Genomic DNA, 27,272 nt, shown 5'->3' with positions numbered 1-27,272 from the left:
ATCATGTTTATGTCGCTAATTCAACCTTGAGCCTGAGCTGCATCTCGAGTCTGAGCCTCCTCTCCTGTCCCAGTCCCAGGTTTAGATCCAGATCTGGTCACAACTGCAGTCCTGGTGTCAGCTTTTACATGGAGTACCTGCAGTCCTGCAACTAAAGTCCCAAAACACAGAAAACACTGAGGATCAAACGTGTCAAACATAAGAAGAGATTTTCTACAGATGGATCTGCCGTCTCTCTTCACTTGATCTTAACCCTGACTTTACCAGGCCTGGTTCTAACCTCCAGAGGCCTTCCTGCTCCGGCTGCAGTTCCTTATATTTCCCCCTCTCTGATGCCACAAACCCAGCCAGCCCTCGCTGCCTCTCCCCAACCACAGCTTCAAAGGCCTCCCCTGGGACTCAGACGGTTCCCAGCTCGTATGTAAATGCCTCTAAATTAAGTAGCCACAGGACAGAGCAGCACAGATGAAAAGAGCATGAGTCAAGAGCACGCAACGCATGTAAAATCACGGCTCATAAGCACCTGTTTATCCAAACAGAGCCCGGCCAAGTGCGACAGCGTATAGACGGAGATTATGCGTCCACCGGGAAGCTCTCCTCAGCGCCGGCTCTTTCTCTCATTATTTTCAAAGCAGACGACGCACTGTTGCATATTCCTGACAGCGCTGGGAGCTTAGCGTGTTTTCAGTGCTCAATCTAGCAAGCATTAAAAATTCTAAATGTCTCAGCTTTTAGCAAAAGAGCGCCATGCTTCGACTGAGTTTTCAATTGTCAGTCCACGGCAGCAGGAGCCAGAAGCTGAACCTTCCCCGAGCAGCAGAAGAAAAAGCACCCAAGCTTTTTGTGCAGCTTTTAATCCTCCCATCGTTTCGAACGTGAGGATAAATGTCAACCTGAGCATGTTTTTCATCATTTAGGACTACAGAATACATTTGGTTTAATAGCTTTTGAGATTGTTTTCCTCCCTTTGATGCGTGACAGACATAAAATCTAAACTATGTGTGGGGATTAGTAGAATTAGACATTTGAACCAAATCAAATTAGACCACCAGCATTCCTCCATTCGCACACACTCTCCTCCATCCTTCGCCCACCTCCTCACAGCAGGCATTTTGACTTGTCATAGCAGGAAAAGCACAGGTGGAGCTAATAGCACCAACAAAGACCGTTCTATTCATAACATAACATAACACCAGGGCCCTGAAATCTGCACACGTAAATGGAATGCAGCCATGATTAATATCACTGATTCCTCCTTTTCCTGCTTGGACCAAAAGGTCTGTTTCCTCTGGTTTATGCTGCATTTGCACAACGTGGGTAACAAAGAAAGAACAATAAAAAACGATTCCAACATGGTCACCGACAGCTGTGATGAGCACTGTTTGTGATGGTCGTGTTGATACCACGTTTTCATCTCAGCTTAGCAGCCATTGACTTGTTTATACGACTGAAGTCCATTTTGCCGAGCATGAGGGATCATAGCTGTCAGGACACACACATCTCCTGCTCGTAACTGCAGCTGGGAGGCTGAGTGAACGGCTCTGTCCCACTCAGCTGGGCTCGTATCACCATCCCTATAACACCAGATGAACGCAGCATCATTGTGTCACCTCACCTCTCCATTTTCCACTCATCTTCCATCACACACTCAGAGAAATAAAAACAAATCACACGAAAATGAAACACTTTGATGTGCTGTCGATGGTGCACACTGCAACACTCACAGCCCATTATACCACAGAAAGGACTCTATTTCTGACCAGCCACACGGCAGCTCTTTAGGAACACACAGCCCAAAACAAAAGCACAGCAGGGTCGGGTTGGAAAACACTGCATCAACTCAGTATCAAAACTCTAAAACATGAACATAAAGAGCTGCTGTGGCAGCAGGGAGGAGATACAACAAGTCACATCCACAGGACGACCCTGCAGTACCAAACCCCGGCAGACCAGCAGCCGACCAGCAGCAGACCAGCAGCAGACCAGCAGCAGACCAGCAGCCGACCAGCAGCCGACCAGCAGCCGACCAGCAGCAGCAGAAGGCTAACAGACACAAAGACGTCACTCATGTTGCTCTTTCACTGCTAGACATATTGTCTTGATTCACGTCGTGACATTCTGTTCGTGGACTCTCGTCTCCCTCCATCCTCCATTCTTCCCTCGAGTACTCACTCATCAAACACTTCCAGCTCCACCTTTCCTTCCTCCCCTTCCTTCCCTCTCAGTGTTAACATGCAGTGTTAATATCGCGCCCCCAACTGCACGGCGTACAGCTTCCTCCCGGCTCTGTCAGCCCGGCCGGCCGCGGCGGTGGCAGCATGCACGCCACGCAGGCTCCTCCGTGTCAGCAGGTGGCTTCAGGACCCGCGGGGGTTCCTCCCTGCTTGACTCCAACACAAACCCCCCCGTCACAACACACACACACACACACACACACACACACACACACACACACACACACACACACACACACACACACACACACACACACACACACCCCCTGACTCCTCACAACACCTCTGCTGCAACCTGAGGCAGCATCAGCACAACGCCGCATGAGAACCACCTGACCTGTATGTGTCGAGAGACATGGAAAAACCTCGTATCTCCAAAATGTCAACAGGGAGAAACAGAGAGAAAAGTCCTGCTTTTGTGTAGCTTCTTCCTCTTTCTCTTCTCTTGTCTTTGGATAACATTTCACCATCTTAATTGCTGAGATCTGGAATGTGTCAGCATCACCAGAATGAAGTCTAACAGTCAGACAGCTTGTAAACAAACCCCACGGCCAAACATCACATTAAAGCCCAACGTGCATCCTCATCTTCAATACACTTTGTTGAATCTGAACATGCACCAGCGCCAAAAACCTACAACCAGCCCGATTCTTCAGGCCGACTCAGGCTCTGAATATCCAACCACAGAGACTCGATGAGGATTCCTCCCTTCAGTCTGTTCGTAGAGATGTTAAAGCTCTGCTTCCAGTTTGTTAAAGACGTAAACAGACTGCATGAAAAGCTGCTGTGCTGTCTTATATTTTAGATTCAAAAGTGATTAAGTAGCACATTAAACTGTTTTGGTGAGCTCAGACTGGACATCACCTGCATGGGTTCCTCATCATCATCTCACCCTCCAAACAATCTCACTGTCAGCGGGAGGAGGCTGGTGCACACTGCGATGTTAAAGTCTGCTCAGCTGCTCTGACGCCACGCCGTCGCCCTGGATTTGACGTCAGCATCGCTGTTGTTCGAACACTTTGAAATCCGGCCAGAATCCAGGAATCACATTTCAAAGCTTCTCCAAATGTGGCTTGGATCTGATTAGCAAGAATGGCATTTCACTTGTTTTTTTGTCCAGTAAAATCAATGTGGTCCGTGTGATATTTGGGCGGCAGTCAGAACAAGGTCTGACATCCTGTTAAAGGCTCCCTGTTGACACCTGAGGATGACGCTTTAATCACTGCAGAAGAAGAACTTTTTAACGAGGGCTTGTTTGCTGAAAAGTGTCATCCTGCTGGGTAAAAATGGTAAACCGGGAGTTTCCTCGTTATTAAAAGATGTTCTTGTGTTTTTTGAAAGTGTCTCTGCCCCAGAGTGTGAGATAAACAAACGACCAGCTTCGTCTACGGTCGAGAGCTGCAGAACAAACCAGCGAGCAGCAACGAAAGAACACGTTTTCAGCAGTTTAAAGTTTAAATGATTTATTCAGAAATTAATGGATCAGCTGTCTGATGGCTCACAATGTGCTCAAACACCTACTGCTGCTGATTAACTTAGAAATTTCCTCTGTTGTAAATTTAAATTTTATGACATCCGTCGCTTCATTCTGCTAAACTGCTTTTTAACATCTTGGATTTCAGACAGAAATGAGCTCTTAAGGCGACTCATGGCTCATTTACAGATCTGTTTGTGGTGATTAATGCACAATGTTCCCCACCGATTGACTATAAATAATCAAAAACTAATATGATAAGTGATTAACTGTTTAAGCCACAATTTAAGCAAAAAACAAATGTTGGAATGTGAGAAATCTTATTTTTATTTTATAGCTTTGCAAAGTGAATATCTTCAGTTTTTGGGCTGTTCAACAGACAAACAAGCACGTTAATTAAACAAATAATGAACAGATCCATTGATAAATAAGATAATCGTTGAAGTCCTAGCTGTCGTCCACGGCTGTGTTTAAAAAGATTAAAGGGGTGTTCTTACGTTCAAATGAGGCTGAAAACGTGCATTAAGAGACGAGGACACTGGTCCACTGGACAGAGGTTACAGTAGGGACTTGGCATTGACTTGTAAGGTCCTCACAGCTCATGAATAAGTATGTATTTATGTGCATGTGTGTGTGCATGCAGGTGAGCTGGCAGCACCTGCACGTCACCGGCTTGGCACAGCTTGAAACCTGCATTAAAACACTACTAAAAATATTTCCTGCCCGCTTCAGCCATCAGAGACGGCAGCAGGGGACTTCAGTCTGCAATGAGTCTATAATAATCACGGCTATTTTCCTCCACGCTGCACCTTACGCCTCCCACACACTGTCCTCAGTCAGCATCCGTCTATTCTTCCAGTCCGCTAATACGGGAAAGCAGCAACAAAAACGTCAATTTGGCAAAGCGGGGAGGAGACGTGCGCTCTGTGGCGGCTGGAGATTTACGTGCCATTGATTTCCTCTCAGCCTGTCGTCCCCGCTGTCTGCCCACAGAAAGCTCCACCCAGCGGGACCTCATCGAGTCCATCAGCGACCGGCAGCGAGAGGCCGGAGGCCGAGAGCCTCCTGCACCAGGAGGCCAGACGCCTGCTGGAGTACCCCCAGCGCAGCCCGCCGTCGGCCTGACGGAAGGCGTCGTCGGCCAGCAGCAGGCGGGTGGACGCAAACGCAAACACGCTGGAGAGGAGGTTTAACACGCAGGCATGGAGGCCGAGGCTGCTCACGCCAGGTTACAGCTGCTTAAAACATATTCTTGGGGGGGCGGCAGTACACACACACTCTGTTTATCCGCTCGATGATGATCCCTTTAACTTTAAAGAATAATGATTCCCAGGAGGGCCATTAAAGTCCTTTCCGGCCGGTTAGACGGCGTTCCAGGTTGTAATCTACCTGATTTAACATCATAACAGGGCCATGGGAAATGCTCCTTTCTGACTGGCTGGAAGTTGCTAAAAAGCTACATCAGAACAAAAAAAAAAAAAAAAAAAAACAGTTCTGGGCAGCAGTGAAGTGCTTTTCTACATCCTCGCTCGAGGTATATTAAACTGCAGGGAACCATAGCAACAACACTCCTATATTTCACACAAGCCCACTGGTTTCTTCTCCCCGGAGAAACGAGAGGTTAAACCTAAACTCTGCGTCTTACAGGGAGACGCCTGCTTCCTGTGTTACTGTGCATGAAGAAAAACACCTGCGGCAAACGAACGTTAGCTTAGCATTTTTAGCCAAACACATGCACAGACTGGAATCTTGGACAGACATCCTGAAGACTTTGGTTATGATCTTAATTTTCCTCGTCACCTCTATCAGGTTGAATCTTCTATTTGTCCAAATTGACTGCTGCACTCTGGGTTTAATGCTATTTTGCCAATGCTAGCATGCTAACAAACGGAACTATGATGATAAACCTAGAGCTCAAAGCACTGCAGTTCATCACAGAGCTGCTAACACTGCTGCCTTGCTTTTATTAGCATTTGATTTGTGGAATATTTTTAGGATTGTTTCATCAATAAAAGCTAATCTTGAAAAATCGTACCCAACAATATGCAAACTATAATAAAAAAAATGGCTGGAACCAGCAGATGTTTGCCATCAATCATTAAGATTTTCTGATGACTTGATGCATCCACTAACAATTTCAGTACAAACCAGCAGCTTACTGGTCTTAATGGCTCCTGGTGTGTGCAGCAGAGTTTTCCTGTGCTGTTGCTCTTCGTGTTGTTCAGGACGAGAATAAAAAGCTGAGGGAGGTGTGCAAAGACTCGCTGGCATGAGAAATGAATAGATGTTAAAAATTCAGCTGCTGGCAGCTTAAATACTGGTATTACCATTATTATTATTATTATTATTACTGGCATTCAGGCACTCATGTGATTAAGCCCTCACTTGGCAGACACACGTGTACACACACATACAATAATGGATGTCTATGCACAAACACACACCCACAAGCATGCGCACGCAGATACACAAACAAAATACACACACCCACTCAAGATTAAATGTTCAAACATTCGAAACTGAGAAATGCCCAAGTACGACATGGGTGGAAATCATCTGTTCTTCTTCCATTTCACATTCAGTAGATTCTCCTCGTCAGGCCGAGGTCTAATTAATTCAGCGGGAAATCAAGTGGAAAATCACCGTTAATGGACTTCAGGCCGTATTGATATAACTCCTCGATATCTGACGGGTGTAAATGGCCGTGAAGAATCCTCAGAGCAGGCCCGGCCCCTCGCCGAGCATCATCCGGAGCTCCACCAACAGGTTCGGCATGTAAAAGCTCTGATTCCCCGCAGCGGATCTGTTCACCAGCAGCTGTTTCTCAAACTAATTAGACAGTAAAACCGCTCAGGATCAATGTGCTCCGTGAAAGCAGGAGAAACAGCAGCGACAGAAGCTCCGGTCTGGGGATGGTCCTCTGATCTGAACATTTCTGAGAGCAGGTTTAAGTCCAGAACGCCATCCTCAACATCGTGTCTCATGAAACTCGCCTCAGTCGCCCTGGACAATCGCAGCAGTAATCTAATCATCATTAAGCTCGGCCTGAATTTAATTCTACGTGCTAGCAGGTTTAAATACCCACAGGAGACCTCGCAATCATGATGTATTGACTTCAAAGGATTTCAATAAGGCCTGCTGAAAGACTACGAGAAAGGAAGAAATTACAATTATTCTCCACTTTCAGGAGCAAACCGCCATCCATTATCTCAGCCAGAGCAACAAACAGCACGCCATCAATTACTAATCAATAAGCTTCATGAGCTTATTAATGAAAAATGACGCCTGCTGTTGTGTCGCGTATGCAAGCAAACCAGCAGCTGCTCAAAGCTACATGACCACGAGCCGATGTTTGCTAAGTTTGACTGTGCGTTAGCATGCTAACATTTACTAATTAGCACAAAGCACACCTGAGGCTGATGGGAGTTCTGCAGGTGTTTAGACATAAAGCAAACTCAAAGTTTAAGTTTCAGACCAATCTGTCCACCAGCCGAGGACGGGAACAGTCTGACGATCCTCCTTTCAGCCAACAAACTCCACCTCAAACCAGGATGCTTTCACTTCCAAAACACAGTCCCAGAAGCAAACCTCCTGAATCTGAGCTCAGACTTTGCTTCACACCTGCTATCACCATGTGACCTGTTATCCACACCTGGTATTACTGACCATCCTCGCTGTCTCTGCTCAGGCGACCCCTCTGAGTGGATCTTTTTTAGTGTCTGATTGCATTCTGCTGCATTTAAACCTGCATTAAATGAGTTTTCCTGATCCAGATAAGATATCCAGACACAATAACATGTTGACACCAGCTCTAAATGAGGCCACAGAGACCCAGCTGAGTCCAGCAGCCGGAAAGCTGGAGCAATCAGCAGACTGCAGGACACACGGTGACATGATGAGTCATCACTTCTTCAGACTACTTACAGTAATAAAGGCACTCTGCGTATAACACGAAGCTTAATTCTGAAGTGTTGTGACCTATTTCTCATCCCGGACTCGATCAGAAGCCGACTGCGATAGATCATTCAATTTAATTGATAACAGAAACAGTTACAGAACTGTTGTCGTGCTTTCTCAGGTGATCGTCTCAAGGAGAAGTGATGCGTTTGTCCAGTCACATGCAGGTCAAATCATCTGTAATTGGTTGCATCACATTTCTACTCAGGGGCACATCCCTCACGCTGAAGCTGATTCCAAACCAGCAAAGGAGCATTTGTGACTGAGAGCCTGAGATCTGAACAACCAGCATGGTTTTGCTCAGCAGGTAACGTTACTGACAGCGTGCCGCTACGACAGAAAGCAGATCCAGCTAGAAAAAAAACACCCTTGATGTTATTTATTAGAATAAAGTCAAAACATCTACGGTGAGAAGGTCGATTACGTCATTTTTCTACGTAGTAACAGCAGTAAAAGTAGGCGGCGCCCCTGAGAAATCAAAAATCCAAACTGTACCTCATCCACGTTCTCGAAGGCGTTGATGATGTCATAGGGCAGGCAGGACAGCAGGTCGATGACGAACCAGGTCTTCAGGTAGTTCATGCGGATGAGCTTGGGGTCGGAGATGACCTCTCCGCCGGGCCCCACGAAGGTGGTGTGGAAGTTGAGGACGATGTCCACCAGGAAGATGACGTCCACCACGCTGTCCAGCACCAGCCACACGATGTTGTTCTGCTTGGTCTTGAAGGAGACGTTGTAGGGCACCATGATGGCGGTGTAGAAGGTGAGGATGAGGATGACCCAGTCCCAGGTGGTCTTGAAGGTGCAGTAGTGAAGGATAATGTGGGGCGGCGTCTTGGGGGCCTCCTGCTTGTACTGCGGCAGGATGTCGGAGTTCAGCTGCAAAACCTGGAGGTGTGACAAAGATCAGCGTCCGTAAAAAAAAACAAAACACGAAACATGAAATGAAATTTTAACGAGGTAAACACCGAGTATGGATTGTTTTTGTTCCATTCATGCTTTTTATATTTCTATTGTTTCTATTTCTATTGTTGGGACTTTATGCTTATATTTAGTAACAACACGAATGCATCTTTCTACATCATCTGTACAAACACATGCAGCAGACACGCAGCGCAGTCACATCGTATCAGACGTACGTACAGGTTACTGTATGTTATTTGTAATTCTTAACACTGTAAGCAGTAACATTTACAACTCCAACATCCATCTTTATTTAGTCTTTTTAATTTCACTTTCATTTTAATGTCATTTTACAATGTATCAATAAGAAGATATTTATACAATGTATACATATATATAAATATATATACACACATTCTGATACATTGTTCTCAAGACATTCTGTATACTGTAAGTTGAATCATGAATAGAAAATAATAAATAATAAAATCCCTCGCTGCCTTTTTTTTTTTAACTTCATACATTTCACATATTCAAAAATGTACAAAAAGAAATGAAACTTATATATTTTTAAACACAGTTCACCTCCAACTAGTTCACACATCTTCAAGACTCAACAAATTAAAACTTCATCTATTTGATCTCATTCTACTCGTCGTGAGTTCGGCCCAGTTTTCAGACCACTAAGATAACGAACGTGATTAATTCACATGAAATTCACTGCTGTGTACTCAGAAACGCTCGGTTTATTCTGTCTATTATATCTGTAATAGTCTGTTTTATTTGTGCCAGAAGCCAAAACATTCCAGTCCTGTTTCACCACGTAAACACACTGAAGAGAGAAAGGAGAGAGGCGAGAGCAGAGAGAGAAGAAGAAGAAGGAAGAGAAGAAATGAAGTCAGATGAAGGCGTTCAGACGAAAGACGTTAAGAGGGAAAAATAAGCAAAACCCCGAAAACAGCTTTGTTTTTAGTCTAATCATGATGACCCCCTGCTGCTAGGTGTGTGTGTGTGTGTGTGTGTGTGTGTGTGTGTGTGTGTGTGTGTGTGCGTGTGTGTGCGTGCGTGCATGTGTGTGTGTAGAGGGGAAAATGGTGGTTTCCGTCCGCGTTCTTCTCTTTCGTCGCTCCGTGAAGCTTTCTGTGTCTAAACTGCAGGATGAACGAATGCGGCTCGAAATGAGGATGAAGACGAAGACAATAAGACAAAGGACATCAGACGAGAGACGAGCCAACCAAACGCAGCCGTGTGTTCCAGCGTGTTGACGATCACCCCTGCTGAGCCCGGCCTCCTCTGCACGGCTCACACATCCAACACACAGCAGTTTGATGTGTCTGCAGATCCCAGATCAGCCATTCATTCATTTTAAACTCTGTTATTATTCTGCTTCTGTTCATGCACATGAACTGTGACATCATCGACAGCCCAAATACAACATACAGGACTCTACTCCTGAAAAACACCTCCCACAGTCCTGCAAAATAACTGGTAGACTAAACTATACTAAGTAGTACTTGTAGTAGTACTACTTCTAGTCATAATATTGCTGGTTGACAACTACTACAAATCCAAATAATAATGTAAAATACATGATAATAATATTGGTGATACAGTAATACTTTAAATGTTAATATTTAACTACCATTGCTGCAGTACCATTTGTAGTACTGAGCTACTACTCATACTACAAGTTCTACTGATGATGAAAGTATTGAAGGTATTACTGTTACTGTAGTCAGTATACCTGCTACATGTACAACTACAACTAATGCTGTAATAACTACCATTATTTCTACTACTTACAGTACTGCTACCATGAAAGTGGTGTGACTATGTCAAGGGCCACTACTACCACTAATACTACGACTCAGCATCTATGACTTATGGTATTGTTACTACTAGCACCTTTACACTTGTACTATGACTGCTACTACTCATACTAATACCATTGTTACTAATTACCTATCAATACTGTTACTACTAGCATTTCATGATATAACTACAACTGATGGTGATGTTCGGAGGAGTTAGCCTCGGTTAGCCTCTGTTAGCCTCGGTTAGCTTCGGTTAGCTTCGGTTAGCCTCGGTCAGCCTCTCTTGCCCTCACAGTGGGACTCAGTCTGATGTTAAGTAACAAGGCGGGCCGACAGAGTCGAGGATCAACAGCAGGCTTCATCACGCCGGAGCTGCATCTCATCTAATCCTCATCATCAGAGCTGCCAATCAAACAGCCCCTGGTCAAGAGCAGCGCCGACGCTCAAAAAAGAGACTGCCAATGAGGAGCACAGATGCATTGTGGGGGGAAAAAAAGGAAAAAAAAACTGTGCTTATGTGACACTTGACAGCGTCCTCGAAAGAAGACGCCAGCTGTGCCTTTCAGGCTGCGGAGCAGATGGATCACCTGCGATATCTATTGAGCGCGCTCAGGACATTATGCAACCCTCTGCCATCCGACGCCAGGCTGGGAAGATGGGAAAGAGGGTGTATGAGCTTCCATCTGATCACGCCCTTTTCCCCTTCCTACGTCCCTGCCAACACTACATGCTCCGTGCCTTTACATTCTTCTCTTCCTTCCCTCTGCATCTCTTCCCTTCTGCCTTCACAACATCTTTATTTCCCTCCAGCCCAACATGCCCTCCTCATAAAGACCCCCAGCAAAGGCAGAACTTTAGGTTAAGGAAAACCTCATTTAACTGTGGAACATGCCGACTGCTGCTAACGCAGACGCTTCCACTCAGGTGCACTGCACGGTACAATTAAGAAATTAGCCTCCGATCAGGCTCTGACAGGTGTATAAACACTGAGCAGAGCCAGCTGATTCTGATTTTACATCAAGGTGGGAAGAGGAAAAGATCGAAGCCACTTTGAAAGAGGGTTCACTGTTGGGGGCGCTGATGGCAGGAGGTCCAGTCTCAAAGACTCGACTGGCTCGTGTTCCCAGAAGTGACTGAAGTGACTTCAGCATTCAGATATGAGTGAAAAAACGTCAGTAAATATGATTGGAGAAAAAAAGGAGGAGCAACTCCTCCTCAGGTGTCTGATCAGACCGCATCAGCAGGAACAGACACCACATTTGCACAGATATCACAGCAGGGTCGCAGTGCGCTAACCCCTCATTACAAAGACAAATGCACATTTGAGAGGTCAGTGGTGCAAAAAGCAAAGCCAGGTCTGCAGAGATGTGGAAAAACAGTGATCCGGTGAGATGAGTCACCCTTCACCATATTGTCGACGAGTAGGCGAGTGTGTGGCGCACACACAGAGAACAGTACAGGCCTGGAGGCTTGACCCCGACAGGGAGGGGATCGCAGGGAAGGGTCCCTGCAAACCACTGCAAAGTTGTTCTGAGTGATCACCTTCATTCTCGTCCCTGATTGGACGAGGGATCACTGGTTTGATTAATATGAAAATGATGTGAATCATTAGTTTTGGCCTTCGTGGTCGGCAGTCGGTTGAACACCTATGGGAGAATTTGTGTTCAACGTGTTCGACAGCGCTCTCCGCCACCATCATCCCTCCATCCCTCCATCCCTCCATCCCTCCATCCCTCCATCACGGCTCCAGAGACACGCAGAATCAATGCTAAGCTAAGCTAATGCTCCAACACCTCAACACGACACTTAATGATGGCTGTTCCTTTAATTTGTCATCTGTCTGTTTCTTACTCAGAGGCATGTTGTGTGCTTCACTTCTAGTTAAAGAGGATGTTATTAAAAAAACATAATTATGTTTCTGACTTGTAAATAGCTTTGACATCAATATTCAACAGTTTTCTCTCAGAGCTCCATCTTCACCTCAGTGCCTGAAAACACTTCAGTTGTTAGCAGACTATAGACTATAAACAGACTATGACAATTTAACAAAATGGTCATAATTTTGTAAAACACATCTTCACAGCAGAAGAAATAATGCTGAAAAACCTAAAAATGTCCTTCATTATCATGTTATAAACCATTTATTACACGTGTTGATGTGGAAGCACTGAAGCGTTAAACAGACATGAGGACTGATCGTTTTAAGACAGCAGAGAAACCAAGTTACAACCACTTAGTCCCTAAATCCTCACTGGAGCAGAGGCTTTGCTTGTTTGCTCCCTTTAACGTTTGCATGAAATTAATGAATTTCAGTGATTTGAAAGGAGCAGAAAGTCGATGAACTTGCAAAACACACATTTAAATTCATTAGAAAAAATGTAAATTGAAGCAGCAAAGGCCAAAGAAATCCTGACTTTTCGACCTGAGCATGGGTCAAAGCTTTCCCTGCTCCCATAATGCAACACACACACACACACACACACACACACACACACACACACACACACACACACACACACACACACACACACACACACACACACACACACACACACACACACACACACACACACTTCTTTGGGCTTGCCTCCCTCGTGTCCTCCTTCTCTTCCTTCCTCCCATACATAATTCCTTGTTTCCTCCTTCTTCCTCACTTAATTCATCACTTCCCCCTCCTCTCTTCTTCAGCTACCTACCACTGCTCTTTTCATCTTTCCTCCTTTCCCATTCAATCTTCTCCTTCCTCCACCTTCCTCTCCCCTCTTTCATCCCCCTGCCCTCATCACCTTTAAACCGCCCTGGAAGTAACACTTTCGCTAAAACCCACAACGCTTCCTCTCACACGCTAAGCAGGGATGAAACTCAAAGAAATTCTGATTAGAGGCGATACACCTCACTCAAACCTTCATGAATAAAACAGGTGGGCGAGCTCCAGCAATAGAGGACGTGAGCCATCTTCTTCCGCCCCGAAATCCATTTTCTAAATTTCGAGCAGCAGTCACAATCGTTCAGAGTGCCCAAAGCACCCTGCTTCTGTCTCTGCACCCAACATGAAATATTAATAACAGCCGCAGTCCACAGGAGCGCGGCGTTCCCGGGAAGAGAGAGCACCGCTCGCTGTGTCAAACAACTGCAGCTCCAGGGAAACTGGCATGTGAGTAAGTGGAGGGGGTCGGGGGTGGGGGGGTGTATTGAGGGTGTGATTGTGGGGTGACAAACTACAGCATGCTCGCACGCCGGCGTCCGTCTATTAATGCGTGCGTCTGTTTGAGTGGGTGCGTTCAGCGTGAGTAAAATGTGGCGTTTAATGTTTAATATGAGGATTTAGCTGTGCAGAAGTGATGTTAAGAGCGGAGCTACGGTGGCGTGTGTGTAGCGTGTGTGTGCACAGGCGTGACCAACGAGACGCCTGCACTAACATCCAGGTGAGAGGTTAGCTACTGATAACTGCTGTCGGTACCTTGTTCACTGAATGACGCCGGAAGCTCAGGATGTTATTTTTTGATGTTGCAGCGAAGGCTGGTGATTGGACGAATGCATCAGCTGTTGTCTGAGTTGGGATGATGCGTTTGAGTAAACCCAAAAAACAGATCTCACCTTTTCAGGAGGACTAATGGCAGATGAGAGATTGAGTTTTAGGAGCTAATAAAACAGCAGCCAGGCAGGAAGTGACATCAGGAGTTCAGCTTTCAGCAGCAATAACTGAAATTCATTGTCGAAAAGGTTTAAGACATATTAGCTAGCTCAATAGCCGCTAACTGAATGTGGTACTAGCTGATGTTGTCTTGATGTTAGCCGTGTTGTGTTCAAGTTGAGCCCTTTTAACTGCTGCTGGATGGCTGGTGGTTGATTCAGATGGGGTTTTGTGATCTTTGCACCCTGTGGGCGACCAGTAGGCTCATCTGCTCAAAGCTCTGGTCCATTAAGAAGTTACACTGCACAGATCAATGAAGAGGATGACGAAGACCAAGAGAAACACTGGACAAAGCGAGCAAGTGGACCTTGAGTTAAAGTTGTTCTGTCACGCAACATCACAAATGAACTTAAAAGCTCAGAAAGTTTGCTTTCAGCCAGTTTAACTCCAGGTTTGTTTCACCAGTGAGGACAAACTGGGAACTGGGCATGAGGCAGTAGTACTGGGTTTACTCCGGAGTTTTATGGTTACCTGCAGTGTGATATATCTTACAAACTGCTTTGGAGCAACACTTAAAAAGAGAGTGTGTGTGTGTGTGTGTGTGTGTGTGTGTGTGTGTGTGTGTGTATGTGTGTGTGTGTGTGTGTGTGTGTGTGCGCGCTCACCTCGGCCAGCCTGGACTGCTTGTGGCTGACTTCGTGTTTGCTGATGGGTGCCAGCTGCTGCAGTGTGTTGCGGTTGTTGGTGAGCGCCCGTGTCAGCCGAGCAAACTTGGTCCATCCTGCAGGAACGACACATTAAACACATCTTACATCACATTCATCACGAGCTAAGCGGCTTTGAGAGACCGCGTCGGCCGGCACCTCAGGACAAACACAACCAGGCCCCCGTCGGCTCTCAGCCTCCAGTGTCGATACAGTTCCCCAGTTGGTGACTCCGGGGACGTACTGGAGTTACAAAATAATCCCACAGCTTTCACTTGCCATTGGAGGGCTGGCAGGAGCGGTTTTCCCAGTTGGAAGTCCATACTTACAACAAACCCAGCGCATGTGAACGCAGCACAAGCCCAGCTTTCGTGGCAAGCAGCCACCCTGCAGAAGGTGTCCTTGGACAGAGCTGGATCTCCGGCAGCTGCAGGGCTTCTGCTCGGCAGCTGTCCGATGTGCTCTGACCTCCGTGTGGAAGCTCAGGCCGAAGGAGAGTTCCTCCTTCAGGGGATCAATACCACAGGAATCACTGGAAGTTTAGCATATGTGCGCCCTGTCGATAAGAAAGCGTCGGAGGCAAAGCTCTGGTTCATTTTGAAGTTTCAACCTTTTTTTTTTTTTTTTTCAACCATATACACGTATACATACATACATATTTCAGTGGTTTTAGTAGTAGTCAGGTGAGATCTGTACGCTACAACGATCCTCTTTTTGGCTGCTGAGCTTATCTGTCCCAATTGAAACGATGACCTGAAAACATTGAAGCGATGTGCTCAAAAGCATAACTGATAAACTGATATTGATCTGCGATCCCCCAGTGTGAGCTGTCCGTCAAACTCAAACATACGTGGCAGGCAGCTAACTCCGATTCGTTAATGAACGACCAAAAATGTCAAAAAAAAAAAAAAAACGGAATCAAAGTTGCCATTAATTTGCATATCAAACTAATTTTTATTGATTAATGTTGCCGACTGCCTGCTTGTCGTTGCAGAGACGCTGAGGGACACTTCCTGATCAGCATTCCTCTATTTCCTGTTTTCTTTAACTTTAAAATTTTCTTGAAAGTTTAACTTGCATGTGACCTTTTTACTTTCCAACACAAGGCCAGTGATTAATACACTCTAAGCATTTTATCACACTGGTCTGAAAGGTGCTGCATACCTGAAGCTAATTATAAATGCAGCAGAAACGCATCGCAAGCATCATGAAAAATGATGGTGCTGCTTGGGGCGCCCTCGCGCTTCCTCTTTTTATTCAGTCCTGTTTTGGGTCCCAGCTTTTATTATTACATTAAAATGCTGACTGCTGAAAATGAAGCCTGTGCTGAGTCTGTGTTTGGGTCGAAGTCCAGCTGGATGACACAGGCCGTCCAGCAGTGGTCATTTTCTTGCCATGGCGCCGTCTCGACGCAGCTGAACGACGGCGAGCGCAGTGTCGAGGACGGGTGCTCCTACTGTAGCTCTAAAAATAAAATCAAATGTTTGAAAGGGCAGCACAACAGAGGCACACCACGTACAGTAGCCCCACATCGAGCCGACCCTTTGAAGAGACCATTACCAATAAAAAGTGGACTCTGAAATAGCTTTTAACCCTCAGGCCTCCAGCTGGCTGAAAACCCCCCTTTCATTCTCCGTTCAAATGGGGGCGAATTCACTTCTCTGTGCAGCGGTGTGAAAGAGTCCAAACACAACACTGTGCTGAGACCCATACAGGATGAAAATCAACACAATATCTGGTTCACTGTGAGTCCGAATCACCTCGACTGCCCTCGAGGACACGCTGCTGTTGTGAAGCTCACTGCACATCTCCGGCTGCAGAGCGCCTTCTTTTGTGCGATTTTCTATATGCTAATACCTTAAATTGGCTCCGGATCACCATAAATAATAAGCGTGGGTGCTCTTAGCCAGAATGGAGATTTTTCAATATCTTCCCTGAAGGGAAACTGCTGCAGTAATGCTTGTGTAACTCTATATTGTACAGTTTATTGTTGGCTGCTGCAAAAAGCCCAGAGTCATCTAAGTTTAGTGCTACACTTAAGAACAGAAGTGTTGTGGCTTCGCGTTTCCACTGTGGGAGGCTTTTTCACACTTTCCCAAACTACATTTTACATGAAAATGCTCATTTATCTAAAAAAAAAAAAAAAGTGTGCTTCTTACTCTTTAAGTTAGCCTAAGTTTCCTCCGACCAGTGAAAACTTAAATTAATGAGCAGTAAACATATGGTGGCTGAGCATCGACACTCCGCTGAGGGCTGCTGCTTCGGTCTGCTCTGACCAGCAGCTTGAGCTCGCTAATAAAAACAAATCGTGGGTCCAGCGTCGAGCCCACAGCTGTATGCAGAACATCACTGTCAGTTTGCTGACCTCTTGAGTCTTTTGTACTTGTGCAACTGTTGAATTTTAGCTATTGCCATTTTCCTGTAATTGGGACTTATTGCCACGGTTCAGTCTTTAAGTGACTCTGCGTGACAATCTGCCAAGATTGTGTTCAGCTGCTCACTTTAATGACTTCTTTATGAAAACTGAGAGGATGGGAAGCAGGAAAACAAGCTAACAAGAGGCTCAGAGGTCTGATCGAGATCCGACGCTTTGACTCTCACCTGAGTGAACGTTATCGTCCAGTTAGTCCTCTGCTGGACATCCCGCTCTGTTTGACGAGACTGATGAATGCACACACACAGGACATGTTTACGTACAGGATGCTGAACATTACATGTGCTCCATCAGTGTATGAGAGAGCTGCATGTCTAACTGAACATCTGATATGAGCGTTTGACCCGTGTACACAGGACCATGTTTTTGTTGTCTCTTGTCTCTGAAATGTCATGAAAAGTTATGTTTTACATTTGCCTGTATGACACCACAGCAACGACAGAAGCCAATAAAGTGACTCAGGAGCAGCTAGCTACAGTTAGCAACATTAGCCGCCAGCTGTGCGAGTGCGCTGAGCTGAGGATGGATCCATTTTTCTTTCCATCTTTTCGATTATGTGATGAAGATGCAGGACTTCATCATTTTAAAGGCTCACTGCCTGTTTGCTTTCACTGAAGCAGAAGTTTGAATGCAGCACTTTAATAGCACAGTTTTCTTTGTGGTTTTACTCGTTTACTTACGCAAAGGGTCTTAAGTGCCTTTTCTATCCTGTCCATTCAGTAGCTGTGGTTGCATAATTCACTGTATAGCGTGCATGCATTAGAGCAGCACTGTGCCCTAATACGCTCAAAAATAAAAGCGAACCACTGGCACGCAGAGCAGGCCTGTGTGTGCTTTTCAAACCCAGAACCACTTTCATTATGAAGTGAAATGGAGGAATTTGTCTTGGTGGCACTCATGTGAACACACACTGACAGCTCACAGGCGTCCGCTGTACCTGCTGACACATGAGGACGAAAGGGCCTCACACCAGCAGTAAATAACAGGTCTGTTCATGGTTAACAGCGACGCTCCCCTCAAGAATGCAACGCTGCTCGTGTACCAGACTGGAGCACAATGGAAGAGGAAATAAAAAAAGTAAAGGCCTGTGCTAAAAATAACAGGGTGGCAGAGCTGGCGCATGCACCACCAAAGTGAATTCTGAAATGAGATTTTGATCAGCAGCTCTGCGCCGAGACAGCTCGCCCCTCCAGTCGACTGAATGCAGAGACGACAGGGCGTCTGCTGAAGGACGACACATGTAGGACACCTGATCAGCAACCACTGGCCATATTTAACACCTTTCTCCAGCACTTCTATTGTGGTTTCCTTTGTGCTGTTCAGGGTGGAACCGTGCTTACAAATCAGGGTTTGCTGCTAAAGGAGGAGAGTTCAGGTACTGAGTGTCACTGAGGTTATCGCACAGGCACGTTTGGTTGAATTAACTCCACAGCACCTCTGAGCCCAGGGATGTTCAGGCAGGACGCAAAATGCTAATTTACACGTTTGTTGCTAACAGATAAGAGAAAAAAGACAACAAAGCTGATGATGTAAAGCTACGCTCACATGCACCACAGGATGTTTGTGTCCAAGTCCAGTGGGAATAGTAGTAGTAGATGTTTGGATTATCTGTAGACTGACGAGACAAAAGGTACTTAAAGGTACTTTGTATTGTATACACAGTAACATTTTGACAATTAAGTACAAAGACAAAAATGTGCAGAAAATTTACTTAAACATTCAAATAAATAAACAAAATGTAAATATTGGTCGGTGTCAAAACCTTCTAAGGTGGATGAGGTTGTACTGACCTCATTATTTCTAAAATCCAGCCCATAACCCTGCTCACGATCATCAGAGACTACACTGGACACAGTGAAGTGCAGTGGCTCACTGTCACTGGACTGAACCTGGTTTGGATTTTCCCTGCAGGCTCGTGTGATGCAGACGATGTGGATGGATGAGTTCCCCGTCAGTCCACGTGCTGTATGTTTGCATCCTTTGGTTTGTGTGTAGAAAGTCACAGTGAGCCTGAATGAAACTAAACTGGAAACAGTGTGTTTTTTGTGGAGGTTTGGACCAAAGAAAATGAACCTTTGCTCTCTGATGCTGCTGTTTGACGGTCATGTTCTCACACAAGCTGCCAAAGACGTCCAGGCTAAATGCAGGGACCCATTTCAGACGCTCCGCTACAGAAAGTCGTAGCATCAGGTTTCTAAAATGCAGATCGGTCCCACGTGCTCACAAAAGGGCTGCAAGCATTGGCATTAGTTTTGATGAGTGATATTGGTCAAACCTGTGTCTTGTTGCTTCAGCAGCTTGCAAATTCAGTGAAATGGGCTCCTGGCTGGAGGACTAATGATCTATGATCAAGTGCCAAGACTGGCCCCAGTGTTGGTCCAAATCTGGGGGCCAACGCTGGGCCAAAGCTGGCTCAAATGTAGCTACCTGGTGTGAATTCTGAGCCCAATCAATTAAATCTTGTCTAATCGAATAGTCTAATCTAGTTTTACAAGAAGACCGAAGGCCAATTCACAGGGCGATTAATTTAACGGATTTCAAAAGCTGAAATATTTCGGCTTGACGCCTGTGGCTCCCGTGTTGTTGCCTCAGCACGCGTCTTTCATTCTGATCAGCTGTCTGCCTGAGATGATGTCTCGCCTGAGGCTGAGGTAACTGCCATCTGTGAAGCTTTTACAGGTGCTGACAAAGCGAACGCTGAACACTGCGCCTCTGCTGTGAAACAGCAACAAGATGCTCAGCGCTTGCAGCAGTGCTGCTCTGCCTCATGTTCAGCTGTGCTCTGCTTTCTTTTCTCACTGCTTTCCTACACTGATGATGCTGTCGTTACTTAGTGTACCTGTTCTGTTGCCGGTGGCCTAACAGTAATAACCACAGCCGGCGGCCACACACGCAACAGATGTCATCCCTGAATAGACACCTGGGAATGGGGGAAAGGTGCTAATACAAACCTCAATGTTCTTTCTACAGTATGTTCCCCTCATGAGTCACTATGACCTGAACAAAACTGCCTGCTCACCAATAACTGTGTTGGCAACACTGCAAAATGTAGTGTACTTTAAAAATAGCAGACGCAGGAGGAGGAAAAATAGAAAAACTGGTAAATTTTAGGTTCAATGGGGGCATGAGGACACGCGTCTCATGCTGCAGATAACACATTTACAATCGAATCTGCTATCGTAAGCTGAGGATGGACATCTTTAGCAGCCCGGGATCTCTCTCCCGCTCAGCTGATGCTGACATGTTGTGGCGTGCTGAGCCGCCGGAGCAGCCAGAGACGGAGCTGAGAGCAAGTTTTGGTCTGCAGCACGAGCGAACTCGGCTGCCAACGCCTGCAGCGGCGAATCTCCCCTCCTCACAAACGGCCCTCCCTCCCCTGCGCTCGCCAGGCGGGTTAAACTGCGGCCCTCAGTGACACAGCAGGCTAACGCTGCATCCTCACATGAGCCACACTCGACCGAAACACGCCGTAATGTGCTGGCCGGCTTCACCCTGACTGCAGCTCGTCAGTCAAACCACAGATGGGAAAGTACAGCTGATGTTGCTGATGTGATTTTGTTTGAAGGGGTCTCTGCATTACTTCAATCCAAATATCAACAAAAGATATCCCATGACACTCTGCATCAAGAGCAGGTCAAGACCACGTTCTTCAATGTGCAGAGATTCAACAATGAGCAAGGAAAAGCTTCCTTTTAACAGGTAGAAACGTCAAACAGAACCAGGCTCAGGGCGGATGGATTCAATAAAGCAGAACTGAAACTACAGGATCCAACAGCCGTCAGATGTGTTTTAAGATTTGTGTCTCAAAGTAAGCTCATTTTCAACGGTTTTATTTAATTTCTAAATGTCTGAGAAACACTATAAAGGAATCAGAAGCGACACTGATCTGACCAGTATCTTCCCTTTATTTACTGGTTTGAAGAGGAAGGCTGGTGCAGGTGAATTCGACCTGCAGGACGTTTTCAGCTCTCTGGTGCTTCTGTTCCTCTGACTGAACCGTGGTCAATGCGGCTGTCAGACCTTCCAAATCGAACATGATTACAGACCTCAGCCTGAAGTTTGTCTTCAAACATCAGCGGCAGGAACTAACTGGCAAAGACGTCACCACATTGATGTGACAGTATTAGTTCCACTCAAGCACTGATTGCATGTTCAACCCGTGTTATTCATATGTCGCTGAGCACGCATGGATGAGCAAAGAAAAGACACGACAGCGAGGGGGGGGGGGCACCTCTCTGCATGTGTGTGCACACGTGTTCGCTGTATATGTACATATACATTAAGAAGGGGGGGGCGGGGGGATCCTTGTCAAAGGGCAAACACACCCGCTCAGTGTCACCATGAGCGACACCCAGGGCGGGAAGCTGACATCAGCCGGGGCGCAGAGGACAACACCGCCACCCACATCTCCTGTGACTCCTGACAGCATCACGACGTCCTCGAACGCAACCTGACAGCTCGAGACGCACCCGCACCGCAGGAAACAAGCCTCGACTGGTTCTTTCTCATCCAGGGATGAAATAAAGAGGGTGGGAAAAGATTCACAGCAAGCAAAAAATGTCTGAGTCAGTGGGAGAGAAAGGACGAAGGAGGAGACAGCAGGAGAGGAGAGGAAGGAGCACAAGGATGAGGAGCAAGGGACAGGAAGGAGGAGGACAGCTGGATGTGATAAAGGGGACGAAGGAGAAGGGTGAAAACAAGAAGAAGGCATTAAAAAGGAGGAGAGTGCAAAACTATCAGGAAGGAGGAAGACGAGTGAGAAGAGGAGAAAGACAAAACGGGGGGGGGGGTTTCTGGACAAATGAAAAGGAAAACAAGATGAAGGAGAAAAAAGAGGAAGATGAGGCAAGAGTTTGAGAAGACAAGAAAGAGCTGTTCCTTAGCTAGATGCTATCATCAGCACGCTAACATGCTCACAATGACACTGCTAACCATCTGAGGTTAACAGGTGCATGTTTACTCTGTTAGATTAGCACGTTAGCATTCTAACATTTACTAATTAGCGTTAAACAGGAAGTAAAGCTGAGGCTGACGGGAACACAAAAGAGGAGGAGGAGAGGAATAAACAGAGAGGGACAACATCAGCGTGGAGGATGATGATGATGATGAGGAAGAAAAAGAGGAGGGACAAGAAGTTGAGGGAGGAGGATGAAGAAACGTAATTATATGTCCTATCAGAAGCCAGCTGCCGTCACATTACACACCGGGGCATCCAGCCATGTACTGAGCCTCCCACTCACAAACGCTGTCACATGTCCTCCTCGTTCTGCTGCCTCCCTCCTGTAACTCTTCACTGTGCGCTATCTAACAAAACAGAGGCGCCATTAAACGATCTGCTGTGGCGTCTCGGCACACTAAGCTGCACATCATGTCCTCCAAGCACCAGGTTTTCAAACCCATCAAAGACTTTTGGTTGCACATCACTCTCCGTGTGTCTTTTCAACTTCTACTGTGAATTATCTAATAATAAAACAGCCCTCCCTAAAAATAATCTTCAAAAAAACAGGCTTTGTTGTTTGTGCAAAGACGTTTTCGGGAGGCTTCTGGCAGCCGCAGCACCTGCCTGCTGCAGTCGAACGCTCACCTTTTGTGGTTTCGTCTTCGATGGGCTGCTTGAAGAGGGTGATGTCCTTAAAGGTGCAGAGGAACAGAACCACCTTGTCGTTCTCGTTTCTGATGGGAGCCACTTGCATGTAGAACCACACCGGACTTCCTGCAGAGACGTCAAAAAGGCCTAGCTTAGCGCAGATGTTAAAAGTGCTGGACAACATTACCACAGTGCCAGGAGCATCTCTAAAAACTACAAATCAAACTGAGTGCTGATTCCATACTACATGATCTTAACTACACGGGCTTTGTAGAGGTCTGGTCAGATAAGAAAAAAAAAAAGTCTGAAAAGGAGGATCCAGGTGTGCTTCCACCTGAGCTCTGATGCAGTTTGCTTGTGAATGAGGATTTTATGATGTTGATGTTCTTTGTAACTAATTCACACCACTGTGCTGTTAAATCCATCCTCTAATCATGAACTGACATGAAAACGATCCATATGAGCAAACATGCGATCATGTATGTTATACACAATCAAATTTTCTAATCAGCTTCAGAACAGTGCAGCACGAGCGGCTCCCAGACCTTCATCTTCATCAGACTGAGACCTTCATCTGTGGGTTCACGCAGTGCTGCTGACGGTCATGTCCTGTCCGTCCATATGACCTCATGTTCAGAGCGTCTGGCCTGTTAGAAATCAGACTGCACACCCAAAACTAAAAGACAACTATAACCTCTATGAAGAGCACGTGCATGACTGAACACCTGCTCGTATGTGGGCTGGAACTGGGTCACAGCTGAAGAGTCCTGTGGGCGTCAAGGTGGGCACCACTGCATCGCCCACCATCGCCCACCATCGCCCACCATCGCCCACCATCGCCTCCATCACCACCATCACTGGAAGGCTGTGGTCTGCGTTCTGAGCTCCACAGTAATCAGTCTCAGCCCCTCACCCAGTACACAGTACTCCAGTTATTCAGATCAGTCACGGCCTATCAGCGCTCCATCTCCCACTCTCTCCCGCCAACACTGAGGAGCTCCTCGTTGAAACCAGTAAAGCCAGCACCTCCCACTGCCACATCTCCATCAGCAGTGAGCCGGTTCAGCTGGTGGAGAGCTTCAAGGACTCTGGAATCATCCTCGACAATAAACTCAGCTTTGATCATCACACATAAACGCTGCCACCAGAGGCTCTCCATCACACTCCACCTCCTGCTGCTCCTGCCCCGTGGCATCATAGAACTCCTCCTCCTCTACTGCTCCACATGCTCCTTCAGCACGCTCACACTCGCCAGCAGGAGCAAACTCCTCAAAATCACACACAATGCCTCTAAAATCATTGGTCTCCCTTCTCCCAGCCTCCCAGCCCTCACTGACCGCCATCACACGCCACAGCACATGACCTCAGCCGCCCCCCGAGCTCAGGCTTCACTCTGCTCCCGTCCGGCTGCAGATACAGATCTCTGATCTGCAAAGAGCAGGACACAGTGAGCGCTCCGTGCCCTCCACAAACTGCAGCAGGAGCGCTCGTACTGTGACTGCGCTGCGCTCCTCCTGGATCTACCTTTCTGTCTGAATTCACTCATGGAGGAGAAGTCACAGCGAGGAGCTGATTCTGTCTGCGGAGCACATCCCAGATGTCCCAGTAATCTTCATAAGAACAACCTGATCCTTCTACTGTCCTCACTGTCCATGCACGCCTTGATTATGTGTGAGCTGCTGTTTAAATCACTCGAACAGGACGTGGTTTGAACAGCTTCACTTTAACAGAACTCACTGTTCTTTCTGTTCAGACGAACCTCCATCCAGCAGAGGTTTTCCTGACTTCATCACATCCTCTCGGTCGTTCAGGAGAGCCAAAGTTCAACAAAAGTCACACACACCTTAATCTCATACTTTCTGTGGACACACGCCGTTTGCAGTCATCATCCATCTCATTTATATCAGCCTCTGTAAGGCCTCGCTCTCCTGATCTGTCAGCAAATTTGAGCCATTTTGAAATTGATCTTTTCATCTTTTACTGTTTCTCCCTCCCTCCCTCGCGCTCCTCCACCTCGCATTTTGCTCTGGTGGGTCATCACTCTTGGGAGACAGGAACATTTGGAACTATTTTTGTCTACACACTTTGTCCATTGTGCTTCTTACCAACGCTGCTGATCCAGGATTTACGGCTCACTCTGCTGCTGCTCCATCACACAGCACAGGACAATTACTGCTTCACCCAGACTGACCTATTGGAGTTATATTTATCCATATTTACATTGAGACTCGTCCATCCATCCATCCATCCGTCCATCATCTGGCACATAATACTAGCAGTGTCTTAAATCAGTGTACTACTAGTTTAACCTTGCTTTTTTTTAATACTTGCTGGCTCTAACGACTTAATTTCCCTCGTGTGGGATCAATAACGTCTTATCTTATCTTATCTTATTCACACTGTGATTGATAAAAAATTATAGAATTTGAATGAGGTGCACAAACAAAATACGACGAAGGAAATGGCATGAAAATGGAAATTTGCTCATTTAAAATAACACTGAGAGAAGTTAATTCAAGAACTGCTCCGAAACTTCAGATGGAAACAAAGCAGAAATAATAAAACACCTGGGATCTGTTTTTTTTTTTTTTTTTTTTTTTAGTTTTTTTTAACTGATTTTTGGACACTTGCAGGCAGGAAACTGACCACAACACCTTCATATCATCGCCTTTTAAGGTAATATGTTAGCAAACAGATGCTCAACTACACGTCCAGCAGCTCTGGAACAACATGATGATCCCAGCGGAGCCATGTTTGTGTCCATCTGATGAGAGTAAGACCAACATTCACCCTCCTTTTAGCTCTGTTCTGAAACGGTTTGTAGAGCCAAGAGGAGCAGTCATGTGATCCACTGCGAACAGAAAATTGATTTTGGCCACTTTCAGGAAAGAAAGCAGTGCAGCGGAGCCAGATTCAAAGTGATGAAGACAAAACGTGAAGCGAACTCTGAGCCACAGCTGAAGAGTTACGGTTCACTCGTCATCAGTGGTGAAAATGGTGAAGCCGTCTGCTGGTTGAAGCTTCTCAAAGTGACAAATTGCTGCTTTTCTGTCTTTTAAATTGACAAACTGATCATATTTGGGTTTTGCTGGACAAAGCAAGAAACAAGACGTCACCTCGGGCTGTGGGAAGTTTGGACGGCCATTTTTGAACATTGTCTAGATCAAATGCTGAATTAGAGACAGATCATGTGATAATGAAAGCGACGGTCAGCTGCAGCACTGCTGAGCAGAACAACAGTCCATGTGATGACACAGATGACACAAGAGACATGATGTCAAGTAACGATGGAAGCCAGCACTCACTGTTCTTTCTGTACAGCAGGATTTCGAAGCAGTTGGACTCATAGTTGTCGAACGTCTGCCTGACTTTGTCGATGGTCTTCTTGTCCGTCAGCTCTCCGTACATAAAACTAGAAAGGAAACAGACGACATGAGAAACAGCGGCGATCGATGCCCTCCTGACCCTTCAGCCTTTGCCCCCTGCGTTACAGTATATCACATCTGTTTGAAACGGCACTGTCGATCTGTTATCGTCCCATAAAGTGTCCATTAACTTCAGCGTTTGTTTTATGGATTCAACTGACGCAGCAGCAGCATAAATTTCCCTCCCGCTGAAGGATTGTGGATTGGTTTGGGATTGTTGCAGTCTGCTTTTCCCGGCATGGTTGTAATTATTCCTTAAAGGGCTGAGGACATTTTAATCTGTGCTAATATAATTTGCCTGAGTGATTACTTTCTGTCCTGACAGACGCAGCCTTTTCTAATACACACAGAAACATATCAGCACTTTAGTACAAAATACATGTTTTCTCCTTGTAGATCACAGAAAAAAAGGTTTTCAGGGTATTTTCTTGTGCTTTATCACCAAAGAGCATCAGTGAACTCATGATGTTGCTATCAGTACTCTTCCTGCTAATGTAAGCATCCTCACATGTTTGCAGCTGGCACGGCGGTTTTAAAAATGGCGGCTCATCGACTGCACTCCAGGTACATCAACTCAACTCAACCGGTTTACACTGAAAGTCTCAGGAAACAGTGGTTATAATCTTGAATCTTCGGCACTGAATGACTCGATTAAACGTCCGGCTGGGTCTCAGGCCGTCGTGTCGACTGCAACCACAACAGCAAAGATCACCACGCGGCCGAGCGCTCTTCCTGGAGGCGTGATATCCACTCAGAGCGCATTAATCAGAATCCAGGCTGATTGACAGGTGGATGCTCAGAGCAGACACACCAAAGCGCTGAGTGCTTTAAATAAACAAACAGCAAAACTCTCATCTGAAGATGGACACTTAAAATGAGAAGGAATCACTGCCAGCTTCACCAGTGGACGGTTTCAAGCATTGATGAAGTTCAATCAGCAAAGACGGAGTCAGAGAAGAAGAACGCTGACGCTTCGTTTAAGAGCCTTTGGCATTAACCTTGTTGAGGAGTAGATTGATTCACAGCAGCAGAGACAGAGAGCAAAAACAATCAGCTAACGTGTTCATGGGCTGGGAGGAAAGCTCGTTAACAGATCCCAGTGAAAT

At 46.1% G+C, this 27,272-nt stretch overlaps 1 protein-coding gene across 1 annotated transcript in view; it reads right to left on the bottom strand.

The window, feature by feature from the left end:
- Nucleotides 1-27,272, bottom strand: part of kcnh5b (potassium voltage-gated channel, subfamily H (eag-related), member 5b) — a 115,760-nt gene that overhangs the window by 76,581 nt on the left and 11,907 nt on the right. Inside the window, exons 3-6 of the mRNA XM_076748010.1 lie at nt 26,047-26,153; nt 22,739-22,867; nt 14,682-14,797; nt 8,161-8,553 (exon numbers count right to left, since the gene is read on the bottom strand). Of these exons, the coding sequence (XP_076604125.1) occupies nt 8,161-8,553; nt 14,682-14,797; nt 22,739-22,867; nt 26,047-26,153 (745 nt within the window). The remainder of the gene's footprint in view (nt 1-8,160; nt 8,554-14,681; nt 14,798-22,738; nt 22,868-26,046; nt 26,154-27,272) is intronic.

This window comes from Chaetodon auriga, chromosome 14, assembly GCF_051107435.1.
Source record: "Chaetodon auriga isolate fChaAug3 chromosome 14, fChaAug3.hap1, whole genome shotgun sequence".
NCBI lineage: Eukaryota > Metazoa > Chordata > Actinopteri > Chaetodontiformes > Chaetodontidae > Chaetodon > Chaetodon auriga.
The sequence above is the reverse complement of the archived record's forward strand: the minus strand, read 5'-3'. Positions and strand labels throughout refer to the sequence as shown.